Source organism: Geotrypetes seraphini, chromosome 12, assembly GCF_902459505.1.
Source record: "Geotrypetes seraphini chromosome 12, aGeoSer1.1, whole genome shotgun sequence".
Lineage (NCBI taxonomy): Eukaryota > Metazoa > Chordata > Amphibia > Gymnophiona > Dermophiidae > Geotrypetes > Geotrypetes seraphini.
The window spans coordinates 102,195,985-102,218,823 of record NC_047095.1 but is presented as its reverse complement, the minus strand read 5'-3'; the positions used below and the strand labels follow the sequence as shown (position 1 = coordinate 102,218,823).

Here is a 22,839-nt window from a genome sequence, read left to right as displayed (position 1 = left end):
GGGTTGAGAAAAACAAACAAACCACAGAGTACTGTAGTTTTTAAAATGTAATATTACTTTTCTGTCAATTTATGGAGCTAGTCAGATCTTTTCTTCAGATATCACAAATTGCCCTTTAGAGATCTATTTCCAGAAGGATCAATCTAGTGTAGCAATATTTTACTGGCTGATAGTTTATTCCTAGAACACATACATTGTAGGAAGTTATATTTAACTAGTTAAAAAGAAGCCATTTCTCTGGGGAGTTGTTTAGGACAGAAACATAAAAAACAAGAAACTGAAGACAGTTAAAGATTATTTGGCTTATTCAGTCTACGTATTGGAAAAACCCTGCTCTAAAACCCTCAATCCCTAAAGCTAAGCCAGTTCAGCAGCCACAGAATAGGGTTTTAGGTAGAGTAAAACAAGAGAGCCATCCACCAGGTAACCCAGTGGGGAGGGCTTACAAACCACAGTCTAATTGCCATTTTTCCTTTCCCGAGCAGAGAAGTTTTCCTGCAATACCAAGCTGTGAAACAGAGAATCAACCCAGAAGGGGCGGGGCTACACTGGCGAACTGCAAGCACATATGAAGTGGAAGGGAAATAAATTAACCCTAGCTGTGGCTGGAAGAGTGACTTGAGTCCAGCCCACAGCTCCAGGCTGGACATTCCCTCCACTTAGACAGAGAGGCAGCTTTTTGCCACCCAGAGAAGGACAAACAGAAATTCCTCAAGCAGCTAAGTAGTGGGACCTTGCAGAGGGTTTTGCAAGGGAAAGGCAAAGTAATGCTACAGAGGGGGGAAGGGAAACTTGGCCAGTCTGCACTTCTAACTACCCCGAAGGGGGAGGGGAATGGGACAATGTAAATGCAGAAAGCATGGAAATAGCTGAGTATGATTGTGATACCAGTAGTATGGGCTAGGAGAGCCATGCTAATATCCCAAAAGAATATAATTTGCCAGAAGAAGGCATGGGGTTGTAATGAAACTGCTCCCCAGCATTGTTCTTTGCAACGTTTCTCTAACCAGAATATTAAATGAGCTAGGAACCTGTTGGTGCTGGAAGAGTGCTGATAAAAAACAGGGACTAAGCACAACTGCTAGGGGAATTAGCCAATCCCTTGAACAAACTTTTAAACTGACGTGCAGAAGCAAGGGATGCTTGGAAACTTGGGGTGGGGCATAGCACAATTTTATGCACAGGGGTTGCTAGTTTCCAACCCCACTGCTTGGGCAGAAAGGGAGAAATCCCAAGAGAGAAAAGCAATGAAAGCTGAGAAGCCAAAAGTCAATGAAAACCATCTTGGTGTATTGTTTGGACTGGCTATGATATACCAGGCATTGCCTTAGGAGAGGGGAGTAAGCTGGCAAGTGCTACCTAAGAGGGAATCTAGCTACCTGCGGGTAGGGGTCCCAACAGAGACTATCATATTATTTGGACATTAGAATTGGAGGCAAATGAAGCCTGGTGGTGATGAACTTTGAAATGAAACACAATAATGAGAATGCATGCTTTACCCAGGTGGCAGTGAAGACTGAACTGCAGAGAAATTGTCACTGGATTTAAGTCTGATATTTATGGGGGGGTTTTCTTGTGGACAAATAAAGTGTAAACCTTATTTTGAACTGAATCCAGAAAGATTATGTGTTTTTCTTTTCACCAACCAAATCAAAGATGCCCAAAATCTTGCCTGTGGTTCGAGCCGGGTCTTTCGCTTGCCAAGAGCCTGGCCCGGCCACAGTATTCATCCATGCCATGTACTATCCATTCCTCTTCCTAAGAGATCCAATACTGTATACTTGTCTCAAGCTTTCTTGAATTCAGACACAGTATTTGGGCCCTATATGAAAACAGTTGATGATGATCCTGGATATCCAATGATGAGATCACAAGAAATGAATATCCAGGTCAATGTTCAGCAGCTTACACTTAATTGGCAAAAGCCAATTTTCATCAGTTGGCTGGCTAAAGCTAATGACTAATGATAGACCTGCCTTTTAGGTGGGTCTTTCTGGCCTTGTGCCTTAGCCAATCTGTTGATGAACATGAGCAGTGACTGGCTATGTTGCGTGACATACGCAGTCTCTGGGCTAGGCACTGATCTGGATATTCATTAGGAGATAGCCAGTTTGTGAGCAAGAAGGGATGGCTGCCAGTCAAATTTGTTCCATATTTGTCTGATGCCCTGAAGCAGCAGATGCTAAACGTGGGTGTGCCTTTGCCGGCAGTGGACAGTTAACTACATTGGACATTCAGCATTTCTCATAGTACAACAAGCTAAATACTTGAGACAAATATTTAAATTATTTAAATCAGTGGTTCCCAACCCTGTCCTAGAGGACCACCAGGCCAGTTGGTTTTTTGGGATAGCCCTAATGAATATGCATGGAGCAGATTTGTATACCTGTCACCTCCATTATATGCAAATCTCTCATGCATATTCATTAGGGCTATCCCAAAAATCTGACTGGCCTGGTGGTCCTCCAGGATAAGGTTGGGAACCACTGATTTAAATGATATATTTGATAAGAAAAGTGAAAATATTTAAATTATTTAAATGATATATTTGATAAGAAAAGTGAAAAGTAAATAAGAAAATTTTGATATAATAGATAGGAGGTTGGAGGTATTTTAATTGATGAAGATCTTCCCTTTTAAGTTTGCTGGCAAATTCTAACAACTGGCAACAGCTAGGGATCTGAAGTTTTTCCTCCTATTGTACTAGGCAGTTGAAGATTGCTTGCATGGGTTTAAGAAGAAAATCATGATTTTTCACATGCATTGAAACTACATATTTAATATTAAAAGTAAAAGTGAACTTTGCAGGATTCTCCCCAGCACTATGCAAAAGGTTCTTTGTTAATCTCAAGTACTGGTCTTGTAGAAGTCATTTGGTAACATTCTAAGTAAAATGATATTTTGTTAGACTGAATGGGCAGGGACCATGCAATCTATCTGCAGACAGTCTCCCAGGGTCAGATTTCATTAATATAATTTCTTAGAATTATATTATTGCATTCTGGATCTGCCAGTACACTAAAGCTGATAAAACATGCCTACTTTGGATGTAGATACTGGTAGGTACCTCTATAGGTATGATTTGGATGGTGTTCTTTGTAGGTTCCCAATATGGTCAATTACTACACTGTTTATCACCAATTAAAGTAATTAAATTAGGTTGTGGTATGGAAATTCAATTTAGGAAGGGTTTGAGAAGGCTTCAATTGAAACTCAAGTAATTTAGAACATGAGAACATTCCAGACCGATTTTTAAGGTCTGAGTCCTGCAGTTGACAAGATGGTTTTGGATAGGCTGGAGTGGGCTTCAGCAGCAACTCCAGAAGTTGGAACTTGAGAATGACAAAGTAATTGCTACCATGGTAATATCACAGTTACCATGGTATTGGGAAGGCCTCAAAAAATCCCTTGGAAATGCCATGGATATGGTGGATCATTCTGTGGTAGTACCACAGAAATGGGAACCATTCTCAGAGCATTTCCACTGTCCAGTCTCTCTCTCTTTTGTCCTTCCCCCTATGTTCCTCTACGTACCTACCTACCCTACTAATAGTGATCTTTCCACTCTCTAGCACTGTCAGATAACTGTCTAGCTCCAGAGTGTCTTCTGATTTATGGCAGTCCCAGTTACACAGGAACTAGATGAGCTGTCAATGAAGATACACCACTCTTTTGAATTACAGCTGATTCCAATTGCCTCAAACATACTGCTCACAATGTGGCAGAAGCAGAGCCCATCTTGATAGATGAAGAAGGTAGAAAAAGCTTGGTGACTATTTTCTGATCTGTGACTTGCACACTTTCATCCAAGTTAGAACCAACTTCAGCGCAGAGACATTATTAGGCTCCTTTATGGACACAGTTAGACAACACCTCAACACAGGAAATAAATGCTTCTCATACAACTGGACCTGACCGCAGCATTCAACCTGATAGACCATAACATACTACTGCAAATTTTGGATACAATAGGTATCTCAGGTAAAGTACTCTCATGGTTTGAAGATTTCTTAAATCCAGAACTTACAGAGTAAAATCAGATAAAGAAAAATCTGAACCCTGGTCCAACCCCTGTGGAGGACCACAAGGATCCCCACTATCCCCTACCCTATTCAACCTATATACTGCCTCCCTTGGGTTATTCCTTGACAAATTAGGCATAACTTACTATAGTTATGCAGACGATATCACTATTCTCATACCTTTGAATCAACCAAAAATCACCATAACAGACACACTACACCGAACATTAGAAACAGTAGTGACCTGGATGGAAGACCACAAACTGAAACTCAATCCAGACAAAACAAAATTCATCCTCCTCAAAAATAACAAAACCCCAACTATAACCAACATAGAAATCAGCTCTATCAATTACCCCATTCAAACCACTCTAAAACTACTAGGAATGACAATAGACAGGTGCTGCACCATGCAACCACAAATAAATAAAACAATACAGAAATCCTTCTCCATTATGAGAAACCTAAGACAAGTCCGTAAATTCTTTGAAAGAACACAATTCCAGCTCATAGTACAATCCCTAATCCTAGGTATTCTAGATTATTGCAACATCCTCTATCTCCCCTGCCTGGCTACCATGACCAAACAATTACAAACAATTCAAAACACAGCCCTAAGACTTGTCTACTCTTTAAGGAAGCACAACCATATTATCGAAGCATTTATCAACTCACACTGGCTCCCAATCCAGGAAAGAATATTATTAAAATTCTACTGCATACTATTTAAAACTATGAAAGGAGACAGCCCGGCCTGAACAAACAACTGCTCCATACTATCTCAACCAGACACAGAAAAACACACACCCCATTCATATACCCTGCAATCAAAGAAGTTAAACATACAGAACTTTACGACGGCCTCCTAGCCACTTAAGCAGCAAAACTGGATAACCAAATCTCCAATCTTTTGCTAACAATCACCGACTACAAGTTGTTCAGAAAAGAAATAAAAACCATTCTCTTCAAGAAATCACTAAAAAGTCTTAACATCACAAATACCTTCCTTGTTCCTATCTTTTTCCTGACTCTCTGACTCTACCTGATCTATTCTTTACCTAATCTTTTGTAATCCGCCTTGAACTGCAAGGTAATGGCAGAATAGAAATCTCTAATGTAATGTAATATAATATAATGTAATTAGTTTTTAAGCCCGTTACATTAACGGGTGATAGTATATATGTCTGTCTGTCTTTCTTTCTTACTTTCTGTGTCTCTCCCTGCCCCTGTCTCTTTCTTCCTTTCTTTCTGTCTTTCTCCCTCCTGCTATCTGTCCTTCTTTCTTTCTGGTTCTCTCTCTCTGGCACCCTGTCTGTCTGTCTTTCTTTCTGTCTCTCTCCCTGCCTGCTGTCTTTCTGTGTGTCTGTCTTTCGTTCTAATGCGCTGCCTGCCTGCCTGTCTTTCTGTCTCTCCATGGCACCCTTCTGTCTCCCCTCCCCAAAGCAAACCAAGATTGCTCCCAGGCCCCCTTTCCTTCTCCATCCCCTCCACTTCCCTGTGCAGCAGCAGCAGCATTTCCCCCCCCCACACACACTACCCTGTGCAGAAGCAGTATTTCCCCCACACAGCAGCATTTCCCCCCACACACACATACACACTTCTCTGTGCAGCAGCAGCATTTACCACCCTTCCCTGTGCAACAGCAGCATTTCCTGGCCTTCCCTGTGCAGCAGCAGCAGCATTTCCCCACACACACACACACACACTTCTCTGTGCAGCAGCAGCATTTACCACCCTTCCCTGTGCAACAGCAGCATTTCCTGGCCTTCCCTGTGCAGCAGCAGCATTTACCACCCTTCCCTGTGCAACAGCAGCATTTCCTGGCCTTCCCTGTGCAGAAGCAGCATTCCCCCCCCCCACACACACTTCCCTGTGCAGAAGCAGCATTACTCGCCGCCCCCTTCCCAGTCGCTGCATTTAAATTGAGAGAAAAGCTCTGCACCGTGCTACTGCTGGCTTCAGCATCTTCTATCCACTGCGGCCAACCCTAGCAGAAACAGGAAGTAGTCAGAGAGGGCGGGCTGCAGTGGACTGAAGACGGCAAAGCCAGCGTTAGCGCAGTACAGCACTTTTCTCAATTTAAACGCGAGTGAGGCGGCGAGAAGGAGGAGGCTTTGGCGGTTGTGGTTTTGGCGGTGAGTAAGGGTGGGAGGGGGGAGTCGCTGGCTGTGCTGTGCTTTCCTGATTTGTCTGGCCGCCGCATACGCACTATGACCACGGACCTACGGATCACAGATCACGCAGGTCTGAGTGCGCATGCGCGGCTAGCGTTTTATTATATAGGATAAGAATATAAGAATTGCCGCTTATGGGTCAGACCAGTGGTCCATCATGCCCAGCAGTCCGCTTACGCGGCAGCCCTCTGGTCAAAGACCAGTGCCTTAACTTTGACTAGCCCTACCAGTGCACGTTCTTGTTCTTGGCAATGAGAACAAAAAGTCAGATTTCTACAAATAATAACAAATTATTACTTATAATGACTGGGGTTGCCATTCAACATTACGTATAATTGGAAAAATTGGAGTAGATTAAATTATAATTTATGGTGGAATTCCTTATGTCATGGTTGTAAAATTGAGAGATTTATTGCAATACAGCGGGGATATTTCAGGAAATTTCAAGATGTGTGGGAGCCATTAACAAAGTATTGTACTGATTAGATGACATTTTTTCCCTTAAATTTACAAGTTCAATTGTGAGAGGGGGAGGGGGGTAATTTTATTGTTACTTATTGTATAAGGTATTGATTATATGATAGGAAAGGGTGGGAAGGATGGGAGATATCATTTATATCATTCATGATTATTAAGTGATATATTTATTGTTAATTTGTTTGGACATATTGTCACACTTATTGTAAGTTTGAAAATGAATAAAGAATTTAAAAAAAAAGGAACTTGTCTAACTTTGTCTTGAACCCCTGGAGGGTGTTTTTCCCTATGACAGACTCCGGAAGAACATTCCAGTTTTCTACCACTCTCTGGATGAAGAAGAACTTCCTTACGTTTGTATGGAATCTATCCCCTTTCAACTTTAAAGAGTGCCCTATATAATATATATAATAAGCTTAAAAGTATGAAGGCTCAAGCAGTGATTGGGTGGTGAAGTGGTTGGGGGGGGCTATCCTCAGGTGTGCCCCTCCATGTCTCTGAGCTATCCTATCATATGTAAAGCTTATATTTCAAGTCTATTGTATTGCTTATAAAGGGAAGTGTTTTTTTTAATCATATATTTGAGTTTTCACTCCCTATTTTGCATACCGTTTGATATTTACTTGATTTTCCCTGTCATTTTTTTACTAAGACAGCATTGGACTTAATGAGACCAAGACTTCTCAAGCCATTAAAGTCTTTCTTCTTTAGATAGTATAGGTTTCTCTCATCAGCTGCACCACTGATATTGTAAACTGGATGTACAACATCTCCTTCACTTGCTGACTTGATGTTCTCTTCTGAATACAGATGCTCTCTCTCTCTCTCTGGGAGATTGGGGATGTGGCACTCAGGACAACATGGCACCAGAGAGATGGATTAAAGAATGTCTGGATATGTGATTGCAGATGCATGCTTGCTAGTCTGATGTTTGGAAGAAGCAGTTGCTTGAGTGGTCAATGGGTTCCCACCAAATTCTTAGGATAGCAAACTTCATGGCTCTCTTCACCCTACCATACCTTTGTAAAAGGACCTCTAAAATTGCTCAGCTTGGAATCAATCTGGAATGTTCTGTAAGAAAAGGTAAACTTCAAAATATCAATGTCCTGGTCACAAAAGCAAAGTTTGAGGGGAATGATAGACATTTTCTATACTTTGTGACATAGGCAATTAAGAAAGAACACATTACCCAGGAACAACAAAAAAAAAATATATAATACACCATTTTTGATAGGACATCTAAATCTGACTTTGGATATTTTCTACAAAATGTCTAAAATTAGAGATGCACAAATGGATATTTTCAAATGGCAGACTGTTGATCATCAGTTGTTTTTTTAATCAATTAGTTTGACTTCTTGGCTACCAAGATATCTAGGCCAAAAGAACACCCACATTTTAATTACCATTTTTTTGTAAAAAAAAAAAATATGTCCAAGTTGAAAACATCCAAATCAATCCTATTTAGACATGGGGTGTTCAGTATTTTGATGGACTGGCCACATAGATATCCAACAGAGCAGTGGGCACCTTAGAGGGTACTGCTGTGAACTTCATATGAAGGGTACCAGATGTACATCTTACCATAACCCCCTTATAAGTTATACTAAGTCCTTGTTATACCCCAGCATATTACTGATAATTTTGTTCAGAATATTATATGTCTCCTCAAGTCTGCTTACCTGAACTCCTGAACCTTAGTGTTACCTTGACAACATCAAATGCTTTACTAAGAACCCAACAGCTTTTCCCTAAATTCAGTTGCCTGCGTACCACTCAAATAACATCAGTAAGGACAGACCTGGGTGTTACCAAAACAGAGAACAAAAGAGCAAGACCAGCCGTTTACCAGTCCCTGCAACACCTCATTAATAACCTCAAAAGGACAGTAACGCCAGATGGGACCTGAATGTTATCCAAACAAAGGAACTGGCCAGGGGGGTAACTGAAAGTCAGCATGCTACCGACATGAATCCACAAGTCTGTTTATCTGACAATCTGACATTCTGACCTGAATGTTGCCTACATCACATCAAAGAAAGAGTGAAACCAGATGAAAAGCCGGTTTACTTCAACACCTCCTTATGACATTCTGAATACCTCCTGGGTAGCATCAAAGAGGACAGGGAAACCAAACCAGTATCTGACCTCCTTGAAATATATGTTGTCAAAACAAATAACAAAAGACCAGTACCAACTGTCTTACTAAGAGGGCAGCAGTTTTTCTCTATAAAAGAGAAAAACTCAGCCCATAGAATTAGAATCCTAGCCGGCTATCCAAGACATCAGGTCTAAAGGGGCAGACTCCTGTGTCCTACTCGCCTATCCATTGAGGGATTCCGAATGGTGAAGGGAGGGTTTACGTGAGATACGGTGATGCTAATTTATTCTTATATATATATATATATTAAAGTGTTATTGTTTATGCTTTATATTGTCTGTGTGTTTTCCTGAGTATTTCTGATCATCCCACTTGACAGAAATTAGTGGCGAAACAAATTGGTACCAGAAGTGGGGTTGATCTAATGATGTCAGGAAACCAACAAGGGGTTAAGGAGCAGGCTCCCAATCCCTCCATTCCAAATGGGAATGAAATTATGGGAAAATTAATGGCCACTGAGTGGTCTGTAGAAGCAGGATTGTGTGAATCCTGTACTTTTGGAAGTGGGGATCCACATGAATTATGTGCCTCCTTACAAAAGGTGAAAATCTCAAAAGGAGAAGAGCAAGAAGTAATTCCTAGACAAGGAAGGATGATTTTGTCAGACTGGAGGAATTTGCATGAAGCTAAACAGGAATTACAATTGAAATTAGAAGAGCTGGAAAAGAAAAGGAATAAACAACAGCATGCCATTACAATGCTACAATGTCAGAATGAGTTGTTAATGGATAAGGTAGAAACCTATCAAAATGTAATAGAACAGTCAGCTATGCAATATGCACGATATAAATACAAGAAACGCAGGTGGAAAGTGAGTTACAGAAAAGTTAAAATCTTAATTTATCATCTGCCGAATGATTGGAATCCAAACAAATGGGATGGGAATATTTGGGATTCAAATAATAATAACAGTGAGGAGGATATATGTGTTAAAGGAGAACAGGCAGAAAGTTTAGAAGCAGAGCCTGTGAGGAGACAAAGATTACAGGGAAATCTGCAAACAGGAGAAAATCTAACTAGAGATAATGTTAGGGAGGATGTTACTCCAAATGAAATCATGGATATGATGGCACGCTTTACACAGCAGCCTGGGGAACCACTAATACAGTGGGTAGTTCGGGTGCAGGAGCTGGGCGCAGCAGGGATTATGTTAGATGCCACAGATGCCCCTAAATTTGTTCAAATTAGTCAAGAAGTAGCAATGCAACATGCGTTGCGGGAGGATCCTTATCCTGCAAAAATTGCCCAAAGGTCTTTATTAGAGATAATTAGTAGGGGTGTCACGAGGCGATATCCCCTTGAATCTGACTGGCCTTCCAATGATAAAGTTTGGTATACATTGAAAGATGCACAAATGAGAATTAAGGAAGAGGCTATGAAGGTAGCTTTAGTAATAGGTCACGCTGACACATATATGTCATTACCTTTTACTGTATCCATGAGAAATAAAATTATCAGGTATGCTGCACCGGCATACAAACAGGTAATTATGACTCTGTTGATCAATCAAACAGACAGGTCTATTTTGGAAGTCTTGGAAGCGGTCCGACAGTTAGGAGATCTGGGAGACTGGGGACCTCAAACTACTTTTGATAAAAAGAGGGAAGGACAATCCAATTCAAACAGGGCTAATCGAGTATCCCGAAGGGATATGTTTTTGGCATTAATAAAAGATGGGGTAAAGAGGGAAGAAATAGATGGGAAAGATACCGGGACTTTATGGAAAATGTACAAAAGTAGAGGATTAGGAAAGAAATCTATGTCTCAAGCCCAAGTAAGCAAGAGTGAGGATGTGCCAGTGCCAACTGCTCCTCCTGAGGAAACTGCTTCCACTCTTTATCCTGATTTAAAAGGGTGGAAGTGGTCGGAGGAACAATGATGTGAATACCAAGCCTCAGTTAGCTTGAACCAAATTAGAACAGTGTCCGCAGGTAGAGATAAATATTTAGTAGAAACCTGGGGAGCAACAGGTACAAGCTGTAGTGGACGCTGGGGTGTAGGAATATAAATATCAGGATTGGGGGGAAAATTATACAAGCAGGAAGAAAAAATTTTACAAATTTTAAAATTGGACAATTACCAATTTGGGATTAATCTATGGGATTCCTTGCCAGATATCCAAAAAGGGTTAACATGACAGCTTTCCGATGGAAACATGAACCAATGCATTTTTACTATCCCTATAGTGGAGCAATGTCCAGAACAATTTACATCCACTTGGCAAGGGAGGCAATATACATATACCAAACTACCACAAAAAATACTTACAGATGCCGAGAGGTGATAGAGAAAGCTAAACTTCCCTTCTCCCCAAAGTTAAAAACAGACTTGGGCCTTTTTGGATTTTTGGAGGCAACATATTTCACATCTGGGGTAACATATGGGGTTGGTTGGACAATAAAAAAGTAGAAATATTGCTAAGTGACCTTTATAATGTATAAAGTTTTGTTAGATAGTATAAGGAAGTTGCACTCCAAGTAATTTTACAAATGTGTCTTTTACCTCAAACACTAACATTGTGAACCACTGTACCTGCACGTAAACCTCTCTTATATGTTTTATAGATTAAAGCGTCCCTGCTTGAATTTTTATGATTGTGTGACAGAACTTTGAAATGGAAGAAAATAGAAAAGAAGACCAGTAAAACTATATAGAGCAATTAACTTAAATTTCTATCTCTCTTTCTTTTAGAAGCTTATTATCTAGACATGGTCCGGAGAACCAATTTCACTGTGCCACATTTAAAATGCTTCCAGCAATGTGACCTGATAGTGGGAATCCAATGGATACCACATTTGTTTGTGACTCTTTTGATTAATAGTGTGCTTATTTACAGATTAAATTCAACCCTGAATCATTACTGATGGAAGAAAGCATGCCGGAGCTCTGTGTTTGTCTGTTTCTGTTATGTGTTGTCTGTTTTAGCTTATGGGGTACCCCAACATTGCACATTGGCCATTTCCAGAGTTTATTCCACCCCTTCTATTAGTCCAAATGGTACCATATCCCTTTCCAAAAAAGATTCCCCTACATACCAGAAAGCATCTTATGAAAACCATGCTCACAATGATTTTATGCTATGGCTCAAAGGTAATCGAGGCCAGCAGCGTGCCAGATTTTAGGAATAAATGGGACGCCCATGTGGGATCCCTACGTGGGTTAGAGCAAAACATTGGCTAATCTTAAGGGCAAAGGGTTTATAGAGTGGGTAGACTTGATGGGCCTTGGCCCTTTTCTGCCGTCATCTTTCTATGTTTCTATACAGCCCAATGATAATTTAGTTAGGGGTTATATTATAAAAGGATATCTGAAGAGAAATAATTAGAAAGCTTTATACCTGGTAAAATGGTGTTCATTGGTATTTGATATTTGCTAAATAAAATAAAAAATGGTCTCTCTTTATTTAACTTACCAGGTATAAACAGTGCAGTGCACATCTCTGACATAAGTTATTTTGGTATCACATTCTGTACGTGTGTATGGTCTCTCTTAAATGACATAATAATTATGTCCAGAACATAAAAAAGTGTATTTTCTGAATGTCCTACAGAATACCTTTAAGTGCATTAGTGTTGTTTCTCTTATCTCACACAAATACTACCTTACACACAAGTATTGTGTCAAATGTTATCACATTCTGTACGTGTGTATGGTCTCTCTTAAATGACATAATAATTATGTCCAGAACATAAAAAAAAGTGTATTTTCTGAATGTCCTACAGAATACCTTTAAGTGCATTAGTGTTGTTTCTCTTATCTCACACAAATACTACCTTAAACACAAGTATTGTGTCACATGTTATCACCTTCTGTACATAAAGTGGTTTTTCTCCTTTTTCTCTTATACTCTCTTTTACCACTAGGGGGGTTTAATGTAACTAAAGCATTGAAGCTAAACAGTCATGAGGAAATATTTTCCTTGAAAACTCACGTACTGGGAAATGTTATTCCATATAGACTTTCATCCTTTTGTGATAAAATTGGTCAGCTCTGCTCTCTCATTCTGATGATTTGGCTAACATGCTGGGTTAAGAGAAAATTTCACCAGATCGAGAAGACAGTGCCGTGCCATGAGGCTATTATGTGGCACCGACTTGGGAATAGAAGTGAGCCTATATCCTGCCACTTCACATTAGGGCTGGTCTCTGGGGGTAGTGCACGTGACTTACATGAGTGAAGGCATGTGAGTGGCATAGCAAGCCTATTGAAACTGGAGCATAGCCAGACCCTAACCAAAGCTACTAAGAAAAACGGGATACCAGATAACTGCGGTGATCGATGGTGAATATGAAGCTACCCTAAATGTATGCCATGAGTAAGAGCACAAATATAATATTAATAAGATTATTAATTTTCATGATTCCCGATACGTAATACTTTCAAGTGAAAGGCCTAATTAGCAAGAAATATTAGGGAATGAAAGAATACCAAGTTTAGCACATAAGGAAATAATTTATGAAGGGAAAAATAATTTTCCCATTTTACCTTTGCTTAATAAATACTATTGTTTCTGAAATACTGGCTGGCAAACAAGCATATTTTGGCTCCAGAGTAGCAGATGTATTTAGATGGGAAGGTGAATGGGTGACAAATGCTGTACATAATTATGAACTAACGCTACGATATGATCAGTTAATGTTACATGTCGTTAATGATATCACAAAGAATTAACTTTATCGCATTGATTTAAAAACCACATCACATTCTGTACCCTTAGATAGAAAATGGTGTAAATTTTGAAATGAAACAATGTGTCCTTAGTACTGTTGAACTTGTGATTCCTGCTAGTCAAGCTCCCTTTTCAGTATGTTTACAGAATGTTAGTGTGTTGCAGTGAGCAAATAATGTAAATACTAACTTGCATTCTGTGGCAGATCATATTGAAGCTACCACTGCAGTGATATGGCATAAAAGGAGTTTCTTTATTTTGTACTCTATAAATTTGTTTAACTATCTTTTAACCTTTCTTAATTGTCGGACACTCTCTCCCTTAATTCGGAGGACTTCTAAATTTGGAGAAGCAGACTTGAGTATCCAGGAGTGGAATGTTATACCCCAGCATATTACTGATAATTTTGTTCAGAATATTATATGTCTCCTCAAGTCTGCTTACCTGAACTCCTGAACCTTAGTGTTACCTTGACAACATCAAATGCTTTACTAAGAACCCAACAGCTTTTCCCTAAATTCAGTTGCCTGCGTACCACTCAAATAACATCAGTAAGGACAGACCTGGGTGTTACCAAAACAGAGAACAAAAGAGCAAGACCAGCCGTTTACCAGTCCCTGCAACACCTCATTAATAACCTCAAAAGGACAGTAACGCCAGATGGGACCTGAATGTTATCCAAACAAAGGAACTGGCCAGGGGGGTAACTGAAAGTCAGCATGCTACCGACATGAATCCACAAGTCTGTTTATCTGACAATCTGACATTCTGACCTGAATGTTGCCTACATCACATCAAAGAAAGAGTGAAACCAGATGAAAAGCCGGTTTACTTCAACACCTCCTTATGACATTCTGAATACCTCCTGGGTAGCATCAAAGAGGACAGGGAAACCAAACCAGTATCTGACCTCCTTGAAATATATGTTGTCAAAACAAATAACAAAAGACCAGTACCAACTGTCTTACTAAGAGGGCAGCAGTTTTTCTCTATAAAAGAGAAAAACTCAGCCCATAGAATTAGAATCCTAGCCGGCTATCCAAGACGTCAGGTCTAAAGGGGCAGACTCCTGTGTCCTACTCGCCTATCCATTGAGGGATTCCGAATGGTGAAGGGAGGGTTTACGTGAGATACGGTGATGCTAATTTATTCTTATATATATATATATATATATTAAAGTGTTATTGTTTATGCTTTATATTGTCTGTGTGTTTTCCTGAGTATTTCTGATCATCCCACTTGACAGAAATTAGTGGCGGAACAGTCCTCTAAAAGTCCATCAAAACCAAAAGTATACCCACCTGTCTACCATCCCAATAGTCCTTATGGTTAGAGTGCTTTATGAGACAGGCTTCTCCTTTTCATGGCTCAGTAGTCCACCTACCAGTCTACTTAAGATACCTGTGAGATGCTGTAGCAGGCTTTCCCACACTAGATGCTCCTATTCTACTGTAGCCCCCACCCTCAGGACAGTACTAGTAATTACAAGGCACCAACTGAAGCTGTGTGGTTGGTTACTCCAAACAAAAATACTCTAAATAAGAGTGAAGTATTATTAAAGAAACTAACCTCTTCCTTTCACCTCTGAAAGCAATAGGAGGAATTGTAAACTAATGAAAACTCAGAAAAAATGTTACAACTATTAAAGTAAAGTTTTATTTAAAATTTGAATGTAATAAAACCATGAATAACCATTAGCAAACAATTTCCAGAATTAAACACTCTTGGAAGGAAAATTTATACTTCTTCACAAGAAAAATAAATGTCAGATAAGTAAACCTATGGAGGGGCATAATCAAAAAACATATCTAAGTCTGTTTTGGGCCTAAGTCACTAGTTGCCCAAAGTCGGGCATGTCAAAGTCCATTCTCGAAAAATATGTCCCCAATTTTTTTTTTTTTTCCGAAAATCATCTACTTTTATGGCCAGCCATTTGATCATCTAGACCACTAAGTCATCTATCATTATACCCCATTCTCATCTCCAAAATTGTCCAAGTCAAAAATACCTAAGAGAAAACCTTTTGGACATGGGCAGGGTCAGCAAAGTGATGGACTGGATACCCAGACATGGCAAAAGAGTAGTGGCACACCTTACAGGGCACTGCTGTGAACTTCACAAAAAGGGTACCGCATAAACATCTTACCACAACTTCCTTGCAGGTCATGGTGAGCCCCCCCAAACCTAGTATACCCACCTGCCTACCACCCCAATAGCCTTTATGGCTGCAGGTGCCACCTATATGGAAGTACAATAGAGATATGGGGGCTTTGGTGGGTGCATATGTTTCACCATGACTGGCTTAGGGGCCTGAGTCCTCCTCTCTATGGTTGTTATGTTATTTTAGTATTTGCAGTATATACCACTTATAGCCTAAGTGGTTTACATTCAGGTACTCAAGTATTTTTCCCTATCTGTCCCAGTAGGCTCACACTCTATTTAATGTACCTGGGGCAATGGGGGGGTTAAGTGACTTGCCCAGGGTCACAAGGAGCAGCATGGAATTTGAACCCAGAACCTCAAGGTGCTGAGGCTGTAGTTCTAACCAATGTGCCACCCACCAGACCACCCCCAAACCACTTAAGTCATCTGTGTGCAGCTCTACTAGGCTTTCCTATTCTAGGTGCTGATGTTCTGGAGGCAGATATATACTGTACGTTTTTATTCCGATATTTATGTCTGTGTGTGTGTGGAGGGGGGGTGGATAATGATCACTGGGGGAGTGTGTGGGGGTTTGTATTTTGTATTTGCAGTGGTTATCTGGTCACTTTGGATACCTTTTTGCCAATTAGACCTGTTTTTATATGGTCTAAGTCACCAAGTATAAGTTCCGTCTAGGCAGTCTGGTTAAACTTTTGGTTATACTTGTAATACGACTAAGTCTAAGTCAGCCCACATCCCGCCCAAATACCACCCTCACCACTCCTCCTAGAACACCCTTTTCAGCTCTGGGTGTACAGCAGCACTGAAAAGGCCTAAGCTGGTTTTAGATACATCTAAAACCCGTTTCGATTATTAGCACTTGGATGACTTGTCTTTTAGATCATCCAAGTGCCGATTTAGGCAGGTTTATAGATGTATTTCTGTTTTGATTATGAGCCCCATGATGTCTATCTTTAAGTCTGAACTATCAAATTTGTGCACAAGTTTGAACATTATTGCTAATTAAAATAATCTGACTCTTTCTGCAATGTTTTATCTTACAGGTGAAACTGAAGTTTGGAGTTGACTGGATTTTGTCTTCTCAGAACCAGGTAAGTATGTGAAATTCTTTCTTTTTCTTGCTCGTGGTGGGTACCAGCCCTCCTGACTGAAGTACTCTGAGGATATTGCTACAACCTACTAACTTAACTCAAAAAGGAAAACCCCTATTTCCTATCAAAAAGTATATTTATTTTCTATTTAAACTAAACTAAAACTTAACCTTATATGCCAGGTCTTCAACCAAACGAAGCTTGACACAGTTAACAATAAATTAAAAAAATAATAAAGTAAACTGAAATACAAGAGAATTAGTTTTCAAAATGTTTAGCGAATAAAAAAGTTTTTAGAAGTTTACGGAAGAGTTGGAAGGAACTGGGACAAAGGTAAATTTAAAGATGACTTTGTTGCAATTGGCTAAAAAAACCCAACATATAACTGAGTGAGCCCTAAACTAAACCTTCCTACAAAAATAGAAGCAAAATCGGAATAGATTCTCAATTTTCAAAATCTGTTTCTTACATTAGATAAGATTTATAGCCAGTCCTCACAAAAATATCAAGAGACTGTGAATTGTCAAAAATAACACCCAAGATCACAAATAAATGTAGTTCATTCAGGTTCACACAAACCAGTAATATATGATTCCTTTGAAACAAATGGTTATAGCCAGGTCACCTTTTTCAATTTTCAATAATGCCTGACACATATAAATTTAAAATCAGAGGAGCAGTGTTTTTAGCACGGGCGCTAGCCGAAAAACTACCACCTGCTTAAAAGGAGGCGGTAGCGGATAGCGCGGGTGGCAATTTAGCGCACGGCATTCTGCGTGTTAAGACCCTAAACGCACCTTTGTAAAAAGAGCCCTTAAAGTCTCGCACAGACAGGAGCTGTGTTACTTTTGCCTCAGACAAAGAGGGTGGACACAATAGAAATCAGCATTCTTTATCCTCAATGGAGTTAGATACTAAAACATCTGTTAATTTTACTATTTTTAGTGATTGATGAAAACTGAGAATATTAAACAGCCAATTAAAATGAACAGGGAACTCTCTCACAAAAATCCAGTCCAGCGGTTCTAACCTTACAGAACCACACTCATGCACTGAAAGCCAAATTAAACCTACAGGCTCTTTCTAGTCCTTTTACTAAGGTGCGGTAGCCGATTTAGCACGCGCTAAAAATTAGCGTGCACTAAATGCTAACGCATGCCAATGCATCCATAGGATATAATGGACACATTAGCATGTGCGCTAAAATAGCTACCACACCTTAGTAAAAGGACCACCATATTATTTAACTAAACAGACACTTGGTACTCAAACTTTACAGCTTGACAGACAGCCACCAACACACAGCTTCTTGTCACAAATGCTCCCTCCCAACTTCCAAACCAGCTGGTTTACAACTTCTAATCACCACTTATCTCTACCATGAGAAGCCTCATGCATGGGACAGAGATCAGCTCATTTAGCCCTGCAAACAAAAAGCATCCAGTTAAAATATACCCCCACCATAAATGTAATATCAAATAAACTCCTTTTCCTTATTCCCTACCTTCAGGAACTTCTTTTTCCTTTATTTCTTATATTTTTCCTTCTCCTGCAACCCCCCCTTTCCAAGCATAGTCCCAGCATGCAACCAACAAATAGTTCTGCCTTGAACTTTACTTGGTAACCCCAAAGCATCCACCATGAGAGACTGAAGCCCCGGACCAGGCCAAACCTCTCAACAACAACGCATATCAAGCTGTACCTCCCAGCACAATCCCCAACTGGGCTCATTCACCTGCTTTCTGCCACAAGACTCGTGGTCTTCTTCTACTCCTGGCCCTCTCCTATTTCTTTGGTGCTTCTTTAAGCCTCAGTCCGGACCTCCTTCTTCTGGATGGACCGCAGACCTGACACAATCAGTGACACAATCGCCGCCAACTCAGCCCATGATTTGGTCAATGGCTACACTGACTCTAGCACCCCCTAGGATTTAGCAAAACCAACAACAGCTAATAATAAAGCAGAACAACTACTATTTGTTTTCTCACAACATGCAATACCTTTTGTATTAAGAGGCATCTTACATAATGTTTCATCACTCGCACCTGAGTAAATGCAGCATCCCATACTATCATGTTTTCATTGATGGTGAAATCCTCCCCAGGGGCAGCATAAGGTTTATAACTTCCAACAATTTTATATTGAATTGTTCCATTTGGCAGAAAGAACAGATTAGTAATACTGTATTCCATGGCTAGGTCTCCAATCGCATCAAAAAAGATGTCTTCACCAAGCACGTTCTTAAAGTGTACATTCTTCAAATAACGTTGGAGCTGAAAAATAAATGACACATTTTCAGGAATGCCTGGAACTGCCAATTTCCTTTTTATGTATGTAATTGTTTAAGAATAATTATAATTTGCCAGTCTGATGTTCACTCACAATGGCACACATTAAAGACATCTAAATCCTTTTCTGGGTGATGACTCCTAATGTTGAACTTAGTATTGTTTGGGTTATTCTTCCCTATATGCACCATTTTGTACTTGTCCACATTGAATTTTACCTATTTAGTCTCCCAGACTCACAATGTCCTCGTGCAGTTTCTCACAATCTGTTTTCAATTTGACAATGTTGAAAAATGTTGAGTTATTGGCACTTTTGATCACCCCACTCATGTTAGATTGCAGTCCTTATCTATTGCAGTGTCCACACCCTATTATATTAATCTGGATAACTTCTTTGATCATTGGGATTCTTCAAACAGGCTGCTTTCCAATGAGCATGGAGATAGTGTTAATACCTATTCTTAAATCTGAGGGTTTGGTTCTTTCTCAACCCCTCACATTTTAGGCCAATTGCAAGTATTCCCTTCTTTTCTAAATTGGTTTACACCAGGGCTGCCCAATTCTGGTCCTTGAGATCTGCTGGCAAGCCAGGTTTTCAGGATATCCACAATGAATTGCATGAGAGCAATTTGCCTGCACTGCTTTCTTGATATGCAAATCTCTCTCATGCGTGCTCATTGTGAATATCTTGAAACCTGGCCTGCCCGTAGATCTCGAGGACCAGAATTGGGCAGCCCTGTAGTAGGAATAAGACTTTCCCACTATATTGAAACATTTTCCTGTTTGTATTTATCCTTCAATTTCAAACGTTACAACAGTATAGAATTTTTAATACTGATATTAGTTACTATAATCAGAAGTGATCTAGTTCTTCTCTATTTGACATATCAGGAGCATTTGATATAGTAGACCATGTCTCTTTTTAGAATGTTTGGCTGAATTTAGGATTACTGCTGCAGTTTAGACATAGTTTAGGGAATTTGGGCTAACTTTAGCTAATGTCCATTATTGTTAAATTTATTATATTGAGATTAAATTCATTAATGGCAGGGGCCTGCCTTGCACATATACAGATGATATTGGCTTATTATGGATTAAGAACTGGTTGAAAGACAGAAAACAGAGAGAGTAGGTTTAAATAGTCAGTATTCTCAATGGAGAAGGGTAAGTTGTGGGTTACCCAGGGGTCTGTGCTGGGACCACTGCTTTTTAAAATATTTATCAATGGGAATAACTAGTGAGATAATTAAATTTGCTGATGACAAAGTTGTTCAAAGTTGTTAAATTGCAAGAGGTTTGTGAAAATTGCAAGAGGACCTTGTGAGACTGGAAGACTGGGTGTCAAAATGGTAGAAGATGATTAATGTGAGCAAATGCAAAGTGATGCTTGTAGGAAATAGGAACCCAAACTATAGTTACATGATACTGGGTTCTATGTTAGGAGTCACTGTCCAGGAAAAGAATCTAGGTGTCGTCGTTGAGGAATACGCTGAAACCCTCAGCTCATTGTGCAGTGGCAGCTAAGAAAGCAAATAGAATATTAAGACTTATCATGAAAAGAATGGAAAACAAAGATGAAAATGTTAGAATGTCCTTTTATTGTTCTATGGTACAGCCACACCTCAAATCCTGTGTTTAATTCTGGTCATTTTATCTCAAAAAAAGATATAGCAGAATTAGAAAAGGTACAGAGAAGGGCAACACAAATATAAAAGGGAAGGGGTGACTTCCCTTTGAGGAACGGTTGAAGTGGCGAGGGCTCTTCAGTTTGGAAAAGAGATGGTTCAGGGGAGATGTGATAGAGGTCTATAAAATACTGAATGGAGTAGATAGGGTAGATGTTAATCACTTGTTTACTCTTTCCAAAAATACTAAGACTAGAGGGCATGTAATGAAACTACTTAGCAGTAGATTTAGTTTCAAACAATTTTTATTGATGCAATCAGAAACATATCCAGTATGCGAGAACAGTCAACAAAGAGAAAAAGCAAGGGCTCAGCAATACAAAATAAGCCCCACCCATCCACAACCCCAGTTAAGTTCAAACTGTGATGTGAACAGCAAACCAAGGAGAAACATAGACTAATCACATCTCTGTCAAGCACAAATAAAAGGAAAACATCAGCTTGATAGGGAAACTGTCATCAGTTGTCGAGTACTACAAGGAATCAAATTGCAAAATGCACTGAAATTTAGTTACACAGTAAACCTCATTCATCCAGCAAAAAATAATAAGGGAAAAAAGACAAAAAATCATAAATACAAAACCAGAAATAAACAGACCTTATCCACAGATAGCAGGGACTGCACTGTACCCTAAGCCATCTGTATCATCACAGGTCTGAAAAAACTCCGTACATCATAACATTAGCATTCACACTTCGTCACCTCCAGTCAACCTCTAATATATTTACTTTAATAAATCACAGACACTGCTTAACTGGAAAATGTTTGGCCACAGCTTTATTTATAACCCCAACTTAAACATTTCAACAATTAATTCTTATATTGATAACATTTCACCATAGTAAAATCGGCTGGACCAGAAACCCCCTTTCCCCACCCCTCCCCCATGAGCCATTCAGTGATGAAACTAGCTCATCCCCTCAGGCAACTCCTTGCCACTTTACCCCATAGCATGACCCACGGTATCGTCAGGTCACACACACCCCAACTCATGGCTGTGACGCCCATGAGTAATTCCTTTATTTCCCCTATCACATGTATTCAATTCCCCTTCTAGCCACATCAGACAATATCCCCCATGTTTTATGCCACAAGCGGTGACAGCTCACTTGCTTGTCACTGCTCCTCCACAACCACCTATGCTGCAGCCAAATCATCTTGTAAACATTCTTCCTGAATACTACTAATAAATATATCTAATCCAATGTCCGAGAGGTACACCCTATCTGGTCTATGTAGCCCAGCACAATCTGCTGTAAGTAACTCATGCGCTAGAATCAAACCTCCCAATGCACACAAACTTAGACACCACAGCTCCTCCTCAGCTTTTCTATAGCCAAAACATTTCTAGCCCCCTTCCAGACCCGTCTAGGAATAATTTTTGACCATACCAGTTTAGCATTTGGGAAATTACACCCGAAAGAGCATAAATTTTTTTTTATCGTTCTAATCAAGTCCACTCCTTTAATCGAACATAAATCATTGCCCCCAACATGAATACATATTAATACAGGTGTAGAAAAATGACTCGCTTGATGTAGAGTTGGCAATAGTTGCTCCCATAACATCCCCCAAATGCCAAGCCATCTTATGCCATCTTATGCCATCTCCGCCAGTCCCATGTTGGCTCCCCACCAAAATTCCAATGCATGCATGTGTACCCAGAAGATATAGGAGTGTCCACACAGCCAAACAAAAATGTCAGGAAGCACAGGATCAGGAAGAAAATCTAGCAGAACTGGAAGAAAAACAAGTATGCATATGATTATTACAGGGTCAGTAATGGCAAATATAACTCTGGCTTATTTTACAAATTAACTCATTTGAACCCCCTTGCTGGGCCGCATAAGACGCAGCTCCTATACGAAAAGAATGAGTGTCATAGTCCCCTTGATTAAAATCTGCAGCTGCCAACCTTTTTGTAAAAAACTGCTGCAAATTGAAATCTTGTCAAGGGTGACCGATTAACATGAACCAACCAAAACAACCCCTCCAATGGTCTGATACCAGCATACTCTGTAGTCCACCTGACCGGGCAACCATTTAAGTGCTCAGTGCTATGTAATTTAACCCACACTCCTTTGCCAGCCTGATCAGTTTTTGATCGT

At 39.9% G+C, this 22,839-nt stretch overlaps 1 protein-coding gene across 1 annotated transcript in view; it reads right to left on the bottom strand.

Annotated features, from left to right (window-relative positions):
* LOC117346193 (vomeronasal type-2 receptor 26-like) overlaps positions 1-22,839 on the bottom strand; it is a 57,892-nt gene that overhangs the window by 5,426 nt on the left and 29,627 nt on the right. The window contains exon 4 of the mRNA XM_033915596.1: positions 18,803-19,030. Within this exon, the coding sequence (XP_033771487.1) occupies positions 18,803-19,030 (228 nt within the window). The remainder of the gene's footprint in view (positions 1-18,802; positions 19,031-22,839) is intronic.